This window comes from Eubalaena glacialis, chromosome 4, assembly GCF_028564815.1.
Source record: "Eubalaena glacialis isolate mEubGla1 chromosome 4, mEubGla1.1.hap2.+ XY, whole genome shotgun sequence".
In the NCBI taxonomy this organism is placed as follows: Eukaryota; Metazoa; Chordata; class Mammalia; order Artiodactyla; family Balaenidae; genus Eubalaena; species Eubalaena glacialis.
In genome coordinates, this window is record NC_083719.1 from 59,203,531 (window position 1) to 59,222,408 (window position 18,878).

General features: G+C 36.3%; 1 protein-coding gene across 1 annotated transcript in view; it reads right to left on the reverse strand.

Annotated features, from left to right (window-relative positions):
- ANKRD31 (ankyrin repeat domain 31) overlaps nt 1–18,878 on the reverse strand; it is a 115,688-nt gene that overhangs the window by 35,869 nt on the left and 60,941 nt on the right. The window contains exons 15-18 of the mRNA XM_061187916.1: nt 18,212–18,382; nt 16,241–16,378; nt 8,002–8,144; nt 2,066–2,228 (exon numbers count right to left, since the gene is read on the reverse strand). Of these exons, the coding sequence (XP_061043899.1) occupies nt 2,066–2,228; nt 8,002–8,144; nt 16,241–16,378; nt 18,212–18,382 (615 nt within the window). The remainder of the gene's footprint in view (nt 1–2,065; nt 2,229–8,001; nt 8,145–16,240; nt 16,379–18,211; nt 18,383–18,878) is intronic.

Here is an 18,878-nt window from a genome sequence, read left to right on the forward strand (position 1 = left end):
GAATGGGAAGGATAAATTAAGTCTATAATTACTATGATATCTTAATGTTGGTCAGCACCTCATTATTTATTATCAATTGACTAACTACAGCTAACATTTGCTGAATACTTATCACATGCTGGACATTGAACTCTTTTCCTGAATCATCTTATTTAATCTTCATATGAGCCCATGAGGTAGGTAATTAATTACATCTATTTTACAGAAGAGGAACGTGAAGCTTAGAGGGATTCAAGAAGTTGCCTAAAGTCACACAGCTAGTACTGAAACCAGATCTGACTTCAAGTCCATGCTCTTAAATACTATGACTATAATTCATTGTCTCTGTAAAATTCTCTCTGAACCTTCTCCCGTTTTGGATTCTCTTTCTCCATATATGGGTACCCTATACCCCTCATTCTGTTGGGGAACCTGATGAAGGAAAGGTATATACAAGAAACAACAGAAAAGTGGGAATAGATATAGCACTTTATAACAAGAGTGCCCAATAACTCCAAATATGGCTGTGAAGAGAGAAAGAGACATGCCTGGGGCTCTAAGAAAGTCCCTGACCCTATGGACTTAGCATATGGTAGCAGGCAAAGAAAAGAAGATTTGTGTGTCAGTCTCTTGACTTTGACCTACATGTGATCTAGCTCACTAGTAAAATAGGACACAATGATTATCCTTGCCTCTCACCAATCATATCAGTAACAATGATTCCCCCCTTGAAAACAAACAGTTGGTAAGGACTGTGGTAGGCTGGGGGAAAAGTGAGTCACAGGAGTTCTCTTCCCAATATTCTCCCTCATAGAGAGGACAGATAAGTTCCCGGCTTTCTTCTTCTATGAGTCAAGGCTCAAGCATGAAGGAAAAGGAAGAACAATTCCCTCTCCTCAACACTCCCAAAATTGTGTTTAACTGCCTGTTTTCTGGTTTATCTCCTCACAAGACTGGAAGCTCTTCTTGGGCAAGTGCCTGGTTTGTATAGCAGGTGCTCAACAAATGTATGTTTTCTCAATTAGTGTTCACTAAACGCATCTTTCTTTTTTTTTTTTTTAACACATCCATCACCTGACATTGTTACCGTGTGTGTGTGTGTGTGTGTGTGTGTGTGTGTGTGTGTGTGTGTGTTGGTGAGAACATTTAAGATTTACTCTCTTGGCAAATTTTAAGTATACAATTTATTATTATAAACTATAATCATCATCTTATATATTAGCTCCCCAGAACTAATTCATCTTATAAGTGAAAGTTTGTATTCTTTGACCAACATTTCCCCATCTCCCCCTCATCACCCCCTCCCCCAAGTCCTTGGCAACCACCATTCAATTACCTACCTGGTTCTTTAAGCTTGACTTTTTTAGGTTCCACATATAAGTGACACCATAAAGAGTTTGCCTTTCTGTGTCTTTCTATGCTTATTTCACTTAGCATAACATCTTCCAGGTTCACCCATGTTGCCACAAAAGGCAGGATTAAATGCTTATTTCTTATAGATAACTCATTATATTATTTAAGTACAAACTACTGCTAAAAATGGTTCACAAAATTTTACCTGACTATATATTCCCTTGAAATATTCTTTCCATTGTAATATATTACACATACACTCACATACATATATAAGCATAATATACTTGCTTAACAAATTCATATTCTAGCATTAGAAAGTTTGTCTTGAAAAGTTGGCATCATTACAAATTTTGAAGTAATGGAATTTTAGTTTCAAAGACTTTAGTATAATGTCATTCTTTTCCGGCCCCACTACAAGTAAACCAATCTGCATAGTTTCAGTAACATCTCTATCTCAGATCCAATGTTACGAGAGATTAATGTTTGTTTAATGAATGATATGTGTTTTGTTTCAACATATAATTCCAATACAACAGGACCATATAATCTATAAATTAAACCAAGTTTGGAAATGCTATTTCTAAAAATAAATGATGCTTTTCAAGAGTTTAATAAACATACAAAACATTTATCCCTAGTTATGAAACAATTTACACAAATCTTAAGATTTTCTTTTTCTAAGCAGAGGCACACACCTTTATAAAATAGCAAGCACCACTGACATACATACCAGTGACTACAGCATTACTCTCATCTCTATTGTCAGTCTCAATAGCACCATAAGATTTTAGCAGCTCTTTCATGTTTTTATCATCTGCTTCATCCAAAGCAGTCTTCTGCTTTTGATCCTTTTGATTAGGGTTTGCTCCACGTTGTAGCAGAATCTCAGCTGCCTAAAAGGTATTTTTCCAAAGTTATCTCTACAGACACCTAAGATCAATAATTCCTGCTCTCATTACAAGACACCAATATCAAGTATTAAAAGTTATCAAAAAAAGTTTTCAAACTCTGACCAAGAAAATCTTGATTAAATTTGATATGACAACTGTAAACTGCTCCACTGATTTGGCCTGATCTGTCCTCACAGAAGAACCAAACACGATGACATGAAAGTACCAGATATGCTGCCTTCATCGCTGAAGAGGCAGACTTTGGTAAACTGATGTGCAAAAGGATTTACTCTATCTCTTTAACACAGCCCTTTGCCCTCCCCTAAGCTGCTGGAAGATAGGGTGGAGAAGGGAGCAAGGATCATTTCAGGATTATATTAAATTATACACTGTATTATAAATTGCCATCAGACATAGTTGAATAAAGTTTCATTTGAACTATATTTCAGGTATGTTACTTGTTTAGGAGGTTTTATAAGCTAGCCTGGGAACCTAATGTCCATTCTAATATTTTCTATGCAAATATGTTTCCTAAATAGATGACATATTCACAGAATGTTAATAAGATTAAAAAGAAACAGAAATAATCTACTCCAACCCCACCTTTTAAAGAAGAGAAAACTGAGGTCAAAGATAAATGTTGTGACATTTTGGAGGCAAAAGTTTCTAATATAAATAATGCTTCCCTGAATAACTCAAATAACTCAAATTTGTGTTTAACAAATTTGAATGACTCAAAGTTGTGTATTAGAAGTTTATAATTCATCGAAGTTAAAGATTGTCACTAATCAGTTGACAGTATAAGTCAACTAGTAAAAAACAGTGATTCCATCTGCACAAGGCAAATGACTCAAACCACTGAAAAACCTTTTGTTTAGGAAAAATGGTCAGTATTTTGTTAAAGTAAAGATATGCATATGTGCTAGTAGCTTTTCTCTTTCAACTTGTGTCCAGGTATGGAAAAGCAGAAAAACTTAGGAGCAAACAGGCCAGCAGAAATAATAAGGATAGCTCCTTCTTTGTTCTATCAGCCTAGAGTTAGCCCAGCCTAAAGGAAAATATATTTGTTTTAAAGTCAAGCATACAAAACTCACTCCTGCTACTTACTAGCTATGTCCTTGGGCAAGTTATTTACCATCTGAACCTCATTTCTCTCACCTATGAGGCTTAAATGTGAACCCGTGTAAAGTATTTGGCACATGGTGGGGCTTAAGGAAAACACTCCCCTATTTAGCCCTGTGTAATCTCCAGCCTGCTGGCTCTTTACCTAATCTCGTGTAGTTTCCTTACGCACATTTGTAGATCAGCCAAGGAATTGAGGGGATTCCCCTTTAAATTTCTGGAGAATTCTCTCTGTGCAGATATATTCTGTCTGGTATTTTGCCCCATAAATTTTAGCTGTTGGAGTTTTAAACTCCAAACAATCTTCTCAACTCATTGAGATCATAAGGCTATTTGCTTTCTTCCTCCCTAGGCTTCTGCCTGGAAACTCCTCCTAGTCCATGAGGTGGGGCAATCATACGGTTCGTCTCATTTGTTTCCATCCTCTCAGGGATCACTGCTCTCTGCTGCATGTTGTCTAATGTCTCAAAACTGTTATTTCATATATTTGCTCACTTTTCTAGTTTTTAAGGTGGGAGGAAATATCTTATCCCTGCTATCCCATCTTGTACAAAAGTGGGTACCCATTCCCACCCACATTTTATCTTCAAAAAAAATCTTTTCCTCTTATTCTTCTTTTCCTTATCTTTTTATTCTCCACATTTTACAATGCAGAATACATGACCATCTTGGAAGATAACTTAAAAAAGAAATTAAGATTTTTTTTAAATTGAAAGTTGAAAAAGAAAATAAGATGTTGAATAACTTTGCATGTAGTCATGCCAGAGAGAAAATTAGGAATTAAATATACAGGGTGTTATAGAATTGATACTTAGTAGGTCTACAGTACCATGTATTTACCTTTCTTGCTCCCCCTTATTAATCTTTCTAGATCATCTATCAATATCCTACCTCAAAATAAAGAAATAGGGACAAAAGGGGAGAAAGTGAGTCAGAAATAAAATGAGTCAATGATAGAAGAACTGTCTCATGGAGGGAAAGTTAATGAAGATATGAAGAAAGATGCTGGCAATATATCAGTACCAAAGGAATTAAAATATCATTAAAAATACTACCTCCTTCTTTTTAAATAGAATATTTCTCCTTAAAGTAAAGGCAACAGAGATGTGGAAGGTTATTCCAAAAGCAAACTTTGTCTTTATCACCACTTAGGTAAAAGAACGTCAGTAATTCTCTAGATAAAGCAATAGCAAACCATGGCCCATGGACCAAATCCAGTCTGCTGCCTGACTTTGTAAATTAAGTTTTATTGGCACACAGTCAAACCCACTCATTTACATGTTGTCTAGGGTTGCTTTTGCACTAGAACAGCAGTTGAGTAGTTGCAATAGAGACTGTGTGGCCTGGAAAACCTAAACTGTTGATTATCTAGCCCTCTGTAGGAAATATTTACCAATCCTTGCTCTAGACCAGAGCTGTTCAACAGAGTTTTCTTTGATGATGGAAATGTTTTAATCTATACTGTCTAATATGGAAGCCACTGCCACATGTAGCTATTGAGTACTTCAAATGTGGCTAATGCAACTGAAGAATTGAAACTTTCAAAAAAAAAAATTTTTTTTATTTATTTATTTTGGCTGCTCCGGGTCTTATCTGCTGCACTAGGGTTCTTTGTTGCCGCAGGCTGGCCCTTCATTGCAGTGTGCGGGATCTTTTAGTTGAGGACTCTTAGTCGCGGCATGCAAACTCTTAGTTGCGGCATGCATGCGGGATCTAGTTCCCTGACAAGGGATCAAACCCAGGCCCCCTGCATTGGGAGGGCAGAATCTTAACCCACTGGACCACCAGAGAAATCCCTGAATTTTTTTTTTTTAAGATTTTTTTTTTGATGCGGACCATTTTAAAAGTCTTTATTGAATTTGTTACAATATTGCTTCTGTTTTATGTTTTGGTTTTTTGGCCACGAGGCATGTGGGATCTTAGCTCCCCGACCAGGGATCAAACCCTGCAACCCCTACATTGGAAGGTGAAGTCTTAACCACTGGACCGCCAGGGAAGTCCAAGAATTGAATCTTTTAATTCAATTAATTTTAAGTAATTTAAATTTAAATAGCCACATGTGGTTAGTGGCTACAGTATAGGACAGTACAGCTCTAGATCAAATTCCTTATTTCAGGGGTAAAGATATCATTATCTTTTTCAAGCAGCAGAACTAGGCCTAGAACTCAAGTTCTCTAAAATCCAGTTCGGTGTTTTGTCAAGCTCCCTTTCTGCTATTTCCTGTGGTGAATTTTCAGTTCTTGGCATTTATCTTTACAGAAGACCCTCTACATCTGAGTAATCATTTTCTCTAACCCTTGAAGTTACCAAATTTCTATGAGGGAAGCTACAGTCTTCAAAATAGGAAAATTCTCACTTATGAAGGCTACTTACAAAATTTGATCTAATCAAACATCCCTCCCTGCTCAATAACATGGCATTTTTTCCCATCCATCAAGTCAACATCTTTCTCTTGAGTTTTGGTCAATTTACCACTGGTCCCTGATATTGTAAATAGCCAACAATAAAATGGAAATACACTACAAATTGATTACAAAGTCAAAATGTAAAGATGTAGGATTTCCTGAAGTCATATATTAAAATAATATTGTAGAAATGCTTGAAGCACCTGTGAAACAACTGATAAATGAGAAACTTAGAGGTAAAACTGTTAACCTAAAAAAAAAACAAAAATTTTGAATATGAATGGATTAATACAGGACCTAGGGAAAACTAGTGGTACCTCTCAAAATTTTTGAAAAAAAGACCTTCCCTGAGGTCATGATGCAAAAAACCAACTGTGAGATAAAGGATGTCCTATGTGCTGTCATACTATTTTGCCAGAAAAGCTAGGCCAAGAAAACATACATTATTCTGTTTTTGCTGTTCCAGAAATCAGTATGTATTTCAATTAGAAACTAAATATAATACTATTTAGAAAAGAGTTAACATAGGAGGCCTAAAACTGCTATCTAGAAAGGCTGTTTGCTAGGTTGGTCTGAGGCTGGCATCTGTGAACTTGGCTGGTAAACAGTGCACTACACTGATATAAAACTTTCCCTAATTGATAAGAGTGGCTCTCTGTGCTTAAACTGTCTACACAAGCAATGTGGTTTATGCTTCTGGGAGTCTGGAATCTTGCTATGTGCTAGGCAGAGGGTGCCTACATGACCAGCCCTCAATATAAATCTTGAGTCTTGAGTTTCTAATGAGCTTCCCTGGACAGAAACATTGCACTTACGTTGCTACATTTTCACTGCTGAGGGAAAAGCAAACTGTATGTGACCTCTCATGAGGAAGAGTGCATAGTACAGCCTGCACATAGATACCTCCAGACTCCACCTTTTTCTCTGATGATCCCCCTGTGTATCCTTACTATACCGCTGTAATAAATCTTAGCTATGAGTACAATCATATGCTGAGCTCTGTAACACCTTCTAATAAATTTCCAAGTATAGTGGTGGTATTGGGAAACCCCTTATTTTGTTTATATTGCATTTTTCAGGATAATGTCTAAAATCCTGATTTTCCTACTATGAAATTTTGGCCCTTATTTAAGTGGGTTTCACTTTAAGTAACCTTTTCCCTGTACATATAACCAGTAAGTTCATCACTTCAATGACTCTTCCTGTTTGCTTTCTTCCATTGCATGACCACATAACTTTGAGACTTTGTCAATTCTTTTTTAATTTAAATATCTTAAAGGTCAAAGAGCTTCTTTGATCAAAAGAAGCCTCCCTGACATTAGCCCACCCATTTGGTATTATTCTTAATCTTTAGTTTATCTCCCTTATCTCTGCAAATCATAAATTCAATACTATTCTTTCACATGACTATATTTAGACTGAAAACAGTGGGGATATATTTTCATAAAATTAAATAAAAACTACCAGGCTATTAAAAATACCTAGAGACAGATAAAGTAGTTTTAGTGAGAGATCCAAGGAATTTTTTATATGAACCTTGGTTTTATATTGTTGTTGTTGTTGCTGGTAGTTTCCTTAACTATTTTTCAAAGCCAATAATTATTCCTGAAGTCTATATTGCCTACTGACAAATCTCCTAAGGTTTGTCAAACAAAAAAGATGAGTTTAAAAATCTGGAGAATTTTAAAGTCTAGATTTGAAATTCAGTGTTACTGAAATAATTACCCTGGTAATTTTCTCTTGTGATATTTTTACCATAGCTATCTGATTAAAAAAAACAAAAAAAAAACAAAGGAGAAAAGAATACAAGAACCGCCAAGGAAACAAGCAACTTGAGCTTTTACCCATTTCTTTGAAACTTCAAACCCACTGAGAAATTTCGAGTTTAAAAAACATCTGGCTGTCACATATATCATCACTATATACTCTTTTATACACAAAAGCAAAGCATTTAATGCAATTAAAATTGGAATGTATTATGCTAATAGGCTGTGTTTACTTCTAGCCCTTTCATTTTATTCTCACTTACATGAATTACATGATGAAGAGACAATGGAAAAATGATTCATTAGGAAATACACTGGTTTTCTAATCTATATGTAATATCATATTCATTTGTACTTTTAAGCAGTTTTTAAAAATCATTTGTTTTAAGGAATCACTTTAGTTTGCAATTTAAAATATCTTCACTGTCTTCACTCACTTTTTAAAGAAAAAGAAATAGGAACCTAATCTGATGTGCACTATACCTTTAAATGGTTGTTTGCAACAGCATCATGTAAGGGCAGAATTCCATCTACATTTTCACAATTAACATTAGCACCAGCTTTTAACAACTCTACACTTATATCATTACATCCCGTACTAGCTGCCTCATGAAGTGGTGTCCAACCTAAAAAAGGAAAAAAGAAAAAACAAAACAAGCTGCTTACAAATCAGTATTCAAGTAGTATATTCATTATTAAGTTTATTTGCACTAATGGAGTTATTATCTCTATTGATTCAAATGTATGTACTAAGTACTAGACAAGAAATAATATTGAAAACAGGCTACCTTAAGATCCCTGAGCCCAGAGCTGCCCCTGGACACAGCCCTGTCCACCAGAGGGCCCAGGATCCAGACCCGCCCACCAGTGCACAAACACTAGACCCAGGATGCACAGGGCCCTGTAGCCAGAGACCCTGGCACACAGTTCCACCCACCAGTGGGCAGGCACCAGCTGAGAAACCCTTGGGCCCCAGTTCTGTGCACCAGCAAGGCTGCTCTAGCCTCGGGAACAGCCTCACCCACAGTGGGTTGACACCAGCCCCAGGACAACTACAGCCCCACAGCCTGCTGTGGCAGGAGTCAGCCTACCCACAGGCAGGCCAGCACCAACCCTAGGATCAGCTGGGTCCAAGCTCTGCCTAGCAGTAGACCAACACAAACTTTAGGACACACTGAACCCCACAGCCACCTGTATCAGGAACTGGCCCCACTCACCAGCAGTCCAACACGAGCTCTGGGACCCCTGGGTCTTGAAGCCAGCCCCCAGGACCTGGCTCTGCTCGCCAGTGGGCTGGCACTGGTCCCAAGAACTAGCTTCACCCACGGGCAGATGGGCACCAGCCCTGGGATCTCCTATACCCAGACTCTGCCCATCAGTGAGCCAGCACTAGCCCTGGGGTTCCCTGGGGTTCAGCAGCCAGCCACCTTGTGACCTAGCCCCACCAACCAGGGGCCAGCAGCCTCCACACAAAGCAGGGTCTGGCAACCAACCGTACTGGGGGCCAGCCTAAGCCTATGAGACCACACACAGTAGTCAGCCTGCCACAACAGAAGGACCCATGCAGCCCACCTAGGGGGCACCCCTAGAACGTACAGCTCTAGTGATCAGAGGGGAGTGAACTCCTGGAAGCTTAAGACATTTCCTATAAAAGGCTACTTCTCCAAGGTTGGGATATGTAACAAGCCTACCAGATATATAGAAATAACTAGTTAGGCAAAATGGGGCAACAGAGGAACATGTTCAAAACAAAGGAACAAGATAAAACCTCAGAAGAAGAACTAAGTGGAGATAGGAAATCTACCTGAGAAAGAGTTCAAGGTAATGACTGTAAGGATAACAAAAGAACTTTGGAGAAGAATGGATGAACAGAAAAGTTAGAAGTTTTTAACAAAAAGAACAACCAAACAGATGAAGAATACAATAACTGAAATGAAAAATACACTAAAAGGAATTAACAGTACACTAAATGACATATATAGGAACGAATCAGCAAGCTGGAAGACAGAGTATTGGAAATCAAGAAGTGAGGACAGTTTAAGAGCTCTCTGGGACAATATCAAGTGTACCAACATTTTCATTATAGGAGTCCCAGAAGAAGAAGAGAGAGAGAAAGGGATGGAAAGCATATTTAAAAACATAATAATCTGAAAACTCCCCTAACCTGGAAAAGGAAAGAGACATCCAGGTCCAGGAAGCACAGACAGTCCCAAACAGGATCAACATAAAGAGGACCACATTAAGATACACTGTGATTTAAATGGAAAAATTTAAAGATGAAGAGAGAATATTAAGAGCAGAAAGGGAAAAGCAACAAATAACATACAAGGGAACTCCTATAAGGCTTTCAGCTGACTTTACAACAGAACTATGCAGGTCAGAAGGTACTGGCAGCATATATTTAAAGAGATGAAAGGGAAAAATGTACAACCAAAAATACTCTACCCAGCCAGGCTCTTATTCAAATTTGATGATGATATCAAAAGTTGTACAGACAAGCAAGAGCTAAGAGTTCAGCACCACCAAACCAGCTTTATGTGAAATGTTAAAGGGACTCCTCTAAGCAAAAAGGAAAAGGCCACAATTGGAAACATGAATATCACAAAAGAAAAAGTTCATCGGTAAAGGCAAATATACAGTAAAGGTAGTAAGTCAACTGGGTACAAAACTATTAGGAAGGTTAAAAGACAAAAGTAGTAAAATCATCTATATCCACAATAAGCAGTTAAGGAATATACAAAACAAATACATGAAAAATATGATGTTGAAAACATTAATTATGAGGTGAGGAGAGTAAAAATGCAGGGTTGTTAAAATGCATCTGAAATTAAGAGATCAGCAAGTTAAAATAATCATATATATATATATATATATATATATATATATACACACACACATATATATAAATAAAACTCATGGTAACCACAAATCAAAAATCTATAATAGAGCCATATGCATAAAAAGAGAATAGAAACCAAACATAACGTTAAAGATAATCATAAAATCACAAGAGAAGAGAACAAAAGAAGAAAGGAATAAAAAAGAATTACAAAAACAACTCCCAAACCATGAATACAATGGCAATAAGTACATACATGTCAACAATTACTTTAAATGTAAATGGACTAAATGCTCCAATCAAAAGACACAGAGTGGCTGAATGGATACAAGAACAAGACCCATATATATGCTGCCTACAAGAGACTCACTTGAGATCTAAAGACACACACAGACTGAAAGTGAGGGGATGGAAAAAGGTATTCCATGAAAATGGAAACAAAAAGCAAACTGGGGTAACAATACCTGTATCAGATAAAATAGACTTTAAAACAAAAACTGTTATAAGAGACAAAGAAGGACATTACATAATGATCAAGGAATCAATCCAAGAAGAAGGTATAATGATTTTAAATATATTTGCACCCAATATAGGGCCACCTAAATACATAAAGCAAATATTAACATACATAAAGGGAGAAATTGACAGTAACACAGTAGGGGATTTTAACACCCCACTTTCATCAATGGACAGATCATCCAGACAGAAAATCAATAAGGAAAAACTGGTCTTAAATGACACATTATACCAGATGAACTTAATTGATATATATAAAACATTCCATCCAAAAGCAGCAGAATACACATTCTTTTCAAGTGCATAAGGAACAGTCTCCAGGATAGGTCACATGCTAGGACACAAAACAAGAACTGGTAGATATAAGAAAACTGAAATCATGTTGAGCATCTTTTCTGACCACAACACTATGAGACTAGAAATCAACTACAGGAACAAAACTTCAAAAAACACAAACACGTGGAAGCTAAACAATATACTACTAAACAACCAACGGATCACTGAAGAAATCAAAGGAAAAAACAAATACCTAGAGACAAATGAAAATGAAAACACAATGATCCAAAATCTATGGGATGCAGGAACAGCAGTTCTAAGAGAGTTTATAGCGATACAAGATTTCCTTAGGAGTGAAGTAAAACAAATACCATATGCTAACACATATATATGGATTCTAAAAAAAAAAAAAAAAAAAAAGGTTCTGAAGAACCTAGGGGCAGGACAGGAATAAAGACCCAGACGTACAGAATGGACTTGAGGACACGGGGAGGGGGAAGGGTAAGCTGGGATGAAGTGAGAGAGTGGCATGGACATACATACACTACCAAATGTAAAATAGATAACTAGTGGGAAGCAGCCGCATAGCACAGGGAGATCAGCCCGGTGCTTTGTTTCCACCTAGAGGGGTGGGATAGGGAGGGTGGGAGGGAGACGCAAGAGGGAGGAGATATGGGGATATATGTTTATGTATAGCTGATGCACTTTGTTATACAGCAGAAACTAACACACCATTGTAAAGCAATTATACTCCAATAAAGATGTTAAAAAAAAAAAGATTACCTCAGGAAACAAGAAAAATCTCAAATAAACAATCTAAACTTACACCTAAAGGAACTAGAGAAAAAGAACAAAAAACCTGAAAGTTAGCAGAAGGAAAGAAATCATAAAGATCACAGCAGAAATAAATTAAATAGAGGCTAAAAAAATAGAAAAGATCAATGAAACTAAGAGCTGGTTCTTTGAAAAGATAAACAAAATTGACAACACTTTGGCCAGACTCACCAACAAAAAAAGAGAGAGGGCCCAAATCAATAAAATCAGAAATGAAAAAGAAGTTACAATGGACACCACAGAAATACAAAGGATCATAAAAGATTACTACAAACAACTATATGCCAATAAAAAGGACAACCTACAAGGAATGGACAAATTCCTAGAAATGTACAGTCTCCAAAGACTGAATCAGGAAGAAATAGAAAATAGGAACAGATAAATTACCAGTAATGAAATTGAATCAGTAATGAAAAACCCCAAATGAACCAAAGTCCAGATGGCTTCACAGGTGAATTCTACCAAATATTTAGGGAAGAATTAACACCTACCCTGCTCAAACTATTCCAAAAATTGCAGAGGAAGAAACACTTCCAAACTCATCCTACAAGGCCAGCATCTCCTTGACACCAAAAAATGATATCACACAAAAGAAGAAAATTACAGGCCAATATCACTGATGAACATAGATGCAAAAATCTTCAACAAAATATTAGCAAACAGAATCCAACAATACATTAAAAACATCATACACCATGATTAAGTGGGATTTATCCCAGGGATGCAAGGATGACTCAATATCCACAAATCATTCAATGTGATACATCACATTAACAAACTGAAGAATAAAAGTCATATGACCATCTCCACAGACGCAGAAAACGCTTTGGATAAAATTCAACATCCATTTTGAAAAAAACTCTCCACAAAGCAGGTATAGAGGGAACATACTTCCACGTTACAAAGACCACATATGATAAGCTCACAGCTAAAATCATGTTCGATGTGAAAAGCTGGAAGCATTTCCTCTAATATCAGGAATAAGACAAGGATGCCCACTCTTGCCACTTTTATTCAACACAGTATTAGAAGGCCTAGCCACACCAATGAGACAAGAAAAAGAAATAAAAGGAATCCAAATTGGAAAGGAAGAAGTAAAACTGTCACTCTTTGCAGATGACATGGTACTATACATAGAAAAATCCTAAAGACACCACCAAAAAACTACTAGAGCACATCAATAAATTCAGTTAAGTTGCAGGATATAAGATTAACATACAGAAATCTGTTGTATTTCTATACACTAACAACAAATTATCAGAAAACGAAATTAAGGAACCTTCTCATTTTCAACTGTATCAGAAAGACTAAAATACCTGGTGATAAACCTACCTAAGGAGGTAAAAGAGCTGTACTCAGAAAATTATAAGACAGTGATGAAAAAAAAAAACCTGAAGATGACACACACAGATGGAGAGACAAGATATACCGTGTTCATGGATTACAAGAATTAATATTGTTAAAATGACCGTACTACCCAAGGCAATCTACAGATTCAATGCAGTTCCTATCATAATACTAATGGCATTTTTCACAGAACTAGAACAAATAATTTTAAAACTTGTACTGTAGCACAAAAGACCTCGAATAGCCAAAACAATCTCGAGAAAGAAGACCAGAGCTGGAGGAATCACACTCCCTGACTTCATACTATACTACAAAGCTACAGTAATCAAAACAGTCTCATACTGGCACAAAAACAGACACACAGATCAATGGAACAGGATAGAGAGCCCAGAAATAAATCCACACATTTATGTCAATTAATCTATGACAAAGGAGGCAAGAATAAACAATGGAGAAAAGACAGTTTCTTCAATAAGTGGTGCTGGGAAAACTGAAGAGCTACATGTAAAAGAATGAAACTAGAACATTTCTCACATCTATACAAACATAAACTCAAAATGGACTAAAGAACTAAATTTAAGACTGGAAACCATAAGACCCCTAGAAGAAAACATAGACAGAATACGCTGACATAAATCATAGCAACATTGTTTTGGATCTGTCTCCTATGGCAAAGGAAACAAAATCAAAAATAAACAAATGGGACCCAGTTAAACTTAAACACTTTTGCACAGCAAAGGAAACCATTGACAAAACGAAAAGAAAATCTACTGAATGGGAGGAAATATTTGCAAATGACATGACCAATAAGGGGTTAATATCCAAAATATATAAACAGCTCATACAATTCAAAACCAAAAAAAGAAACATGCCAGTCAAAAAATGGGCAGAAGACCTGAATAGACATTTTTCCAAAGACATACAGATGGCCAACAGGCACATGAAAAGACACTCAACATTGCTAATCATCAAAAAAATGTAAATCAAAGCCACAATGAGATATTGCCCTACTCCTGTCAGAATGATTATCATCAAAAAAAACACCAGGGCTTCCCTGGTGGTGCAGCGGTTGAGAATCTGCCTGCCAATGCAGGGGACACGGGTTTGAGCCCTGGTCTGGGAAGATCCCACATGCCGCGGAGCAACTAGGCCCGTGCGCCACAACTACTGAGCCTGCGCATCTGGAGCCTGTGCTCCACAACAAGAGAGGCCGTGATAGTGAGAGGCCCGCACACCGCGATGAAGAGTGGCCCCCGCTTGCCGCAACTAGAGAAAGCCCTCGCACAGAAACGAAGACCCAACACAGCCAAAGATAAATAAAAATAAACAAGAACCTAATGTTCATTTTAAAAAAAAACAACAAAACACCAATAACAAATGTTGGTGAGGATATGTAAAAAAGGGAGCCCTTGTACACTGTTGGGCATGTAAATTGGTGCAGCAACTGTAGAAAACATTATGGAGGTTTTTCAAAAAACTAAAAACAGAACTATCATATGATCCAGCAATTCCACTGCTGGGTATACATCTGAATAAAACAAAGACACTAATTTAAAAAGATACATGCACCCCAGTGTTCACAGCAACATTATTTACAATAGCCAAGACATATAAGCAACCTAAGTGTCCATCAACAGATGAATGGATAAAGATGTGGGGTGTGTGTGTGTATATATATATATATATATGCAATGAATACTACTTGGGCATAAAAAGAATGAAATTTTGCCTTGTGCAAAAACACGGATGGACCTGAAGGGTATTATGCTTAGTGAAATAAGTCAGACAGAAAGATACTCTATGTTATCACTTACCTGTGGAATCTAAAAAATAAAAGGAACAAGCAAATTCAGCAAAACAGAAACAGATTCATGGATATAGACAATAAACTAGTGGTTACCAGTAGGGAGAGGGAAGGGGGGAGGGGCAAGATAGGGGTAGGGGATTAAAAGGTACAAACTACGTATAAAATAAATAAGCTACAAGGATATATTGTACAGCACAGGGAATACAGCCAATATTTTACAATAACTAAGTGGAATATAATCTATCAACTTTGAGTTTTTTTGTTTGTTCTTTAGTTTTATTTTTAATTAAAAAATTTTTTGAGGTATAGTTGTACAATATTACAACTTTGAATCACTATGTTGTACACCTGAAACTAATACAATAAATCAACTATACCTCAATAAAAAAGTATGCTTCATTTTTTTAAACAAATTAATCACATCAAAAATATTTGTTGATACAAGTGCCAAAAGACTCACAGAGCATAGGATATAATGGGACCAGAGTAAATACTAATCATGTCAAATGGTTTCAAGTCAGATATTAAAATAGAGTAAGATCATCTGACCTTCCTATTTATATCTTGCATTGTCACATTTGTCTTTGAAATGACATTTGATCAATCAATCTGAGTTTTTTCCCTCTGGAATTCCTTATACAAGTTTCTTTTGTGCTTGAGAAAAATGTCAGAAGATCAATTTAAAAATGGAGGTTTAAGATAAAAACAAGACATGGGAGAAAAAAGGAACAGTATTAATAGACAAGGAAAGAAAAGAAGGGACAGGGAAATGGGAAAATTCGGCATTCTCTACAAAGTTAGATAATGATAGTAAGGCCTCCAAGGAAAAGGTCTAAATAAAGCTTCTTTCCCTTCCCATTCTGTATACTCCTTCTGAATGCTCCCAAATGTATGTTAAAAACTGTTTCAAAGGAGAAGGTTATTTTAGCAATTGGTGAGAACCAAGATAAATCTTACTATTCAACTAAATAATAATATATTATAAAAAAGATTTTCAAAGTGAGCAGCTATATATCAGCCAGGATCCAAATGGGGGATGGTAGATGAAATGTGTATATCAGTGAGTTCAAATTATAAAGACAACTACAATTTAAAATCGAAACCTGCGTTATCTTTTAGATTCACATCTGCTCCAGATTCTATTAGAGCTTTCACCAGAGACAAGTCTCCTCTTCTGGCAGCCACATGAAGCCGGCTTTCTCCTCTGGCATGCCTCTTATTGATCCCAGCTGTTTTCATTTCTGTAAATTTGCCAAGCAAAACTGAGTATTCTTTTCTGCCAAGTGCTGATTATTATGAAGGATCTTAGAAAATACACAGCAACTTCCTCAAAACATCCAAAGTAGGATGCACTACACAGAAACATACCTCAATTAATATCATTGCTGTTACTATTTTAAAATATAATTTGTAAAGAATTGATAGAGCATCTGATCACATTACTTCAAATTCATTCTAGCAGTTGTTCACTCTATCATATGCTTGATTAAAACAAATAATACTTGCTTCATTTCCACACTCACTTCACTCTCAGTAGTCCTCTAAAAATGGATAAAAATTTTCTTAAACCAAATTGTGATTTTATAAAAATCCTCTTTCTATAACTATTCTTATATCTCAGTGGGTGTGTTTCTGATCACAAAAGATGCCAAGAACCAAACTATGGCCTATTGGGTATTTCATTTTCTTTCATAGAAAATGAAGTACAATATCATTATCTGAAGATTTTAAAATCTTTTCCTTGCATCACAAGTTAGACTTGAGTTGGAACTAAAAACAGTGAATAGTTTTTTTCCCAAACTATGCTAAAATGATGTACTAAAAGATTTTTTGTAACATCATATAAAGAAAATAGAAGACACTATCTCTTCTTCAAGTGGCCTACAGTATAGTGGAATGACAGACATGTAAAAAATTACATTAAAATATGATTCAGTGCTGCTAGAGAAATGTATTAGTTTCCTGTGGTAGCTGTAACAAATGACCACAAACTGGGTGGTTGTGTTGTGCTTAACACAACACAAATATATTATCTCACAGTTCTGGAGACCAGAAGTCCAAAACCAAGGTGTCAGCAGGGCTGCACTCTCTCTGGAAGCTCTAAGGAAGAATCCTTCCTTGCTTCCTCCAACTTGTGATGGATATCAGCATTCCTTAGCTTCCTTGGCTTTTGGTCACATTGTTCCTTTGCCTGGCTCTTCACATTATCTTCTCCTTTCCTGTGTGTCTCAAAGCTCTCTCCATTTTTCTTTTATAAGGATACTTGTTGTAAGATTTGGGTCCCATTTGGAAAATCCAGGACAACCTCCTCATCTCAAGATCCTTAACTACATCTGCAAAGATTCTTTTTCTAAACAAGGTAATGTTCACTCTTTAAATGAGATAGTATCACAGATTCCAGGGATTAGGACATGGACATATGTTTTGGGGGGCCACTATTCAACCCACTACAGGAGGTATGTATAAGAAGGGCTTTAGTTTACATGACAGGCGGACAATGGGGGAAGGTTCAAAGAGTATGCCTAATATTCCTACCTCTTACTGTATCAACTTTTTCTTACTAAATCAACTTTTTGGTGCTTAACATTTAACCTGAAGTAGTCCAGCCTATTGTTCACACAGAACTAGCTCCAAGAACTATCAAAGAATTGTCAGCTATCCATGCTGCCAAACACACACAGTTCATGCATCTGACACAAAGAAACTAGTGGCTATGCTTCTTTAATTTCCCATGTGTTAAAAGGGCTCAGTGGAAGTATCTAAGGGATCTGACACAATTCAGATGTGCTGTCCCCACTCAACATTCTTGCTGTCTCTACTGTTTATCTTATCTCCTCTAACATAACAAATTAGAAGTCATAGGCAAAAATATGACAATATATTGGAAGACTAAGAGATTCTCAAGTGGTGGATTACAGTAAAACCATCTGACAAATATAGCTGAAATAACCTTATAAATTAGTGAATGACTAAAAAAAAACAGTAAATATGAAAGTGTATAATTCTTTGAAGGAGAGTGGATTGCTAGGCTTGATCATCCAAACCTTTCCCTATATAAAAATAGGAATACAAACCTTGGCTGCAGGTAGCTTTCAAGAAATTTTGCCTTTTTCTGAAATTCTGAACTTTTTTGTGTTCCTGGATGTTAGTAGGCACGTGAATTTCTGAATCTGTTTTTTCTTTCTTCTCCTCACAATTTCTTATAGTGTTTTCATCTCCATTGACATTATTAGTTAATTCCTCACCTGAAAAACAAACATTTTGCAATATCAGTGTTGTAGTTAGTTCTCTTTACCGGTTACATGACTAAAAAAGAGTCTAGTCATGTTAATTGTTCCAAGTTTCTGTTCCTAGCTGGACTGCTTATTTTAAAGGAGTGGAAGCCTTTAAAAATGTTTTCATACAACAAACATAAATTAGTTTTCTGGATGCAATTTCAACTGTGAATCACTGAAATCAATGGAGCTAACAATTTCCTGCTATGAAAATGTTGTTCGGTTTCTTGATACTAAGTAGGTGCTATATTAAAAAAACTCATATAAACATAAAAACTCATAGAAATACTGTTTATTATCTCCTGTCAATATCAATTTAGCACCTTCTTTCAAAGTAAATACCATTACTTAACTAATTAACAGTATCTCCAAATTATGGTCCACATGTCCTCATTCTTATCAGTTTGGGCATAGGTTGAGTGAAATTCAGTTAGAAATTTCTGTGAAATAAGTAAATCTATAGGAA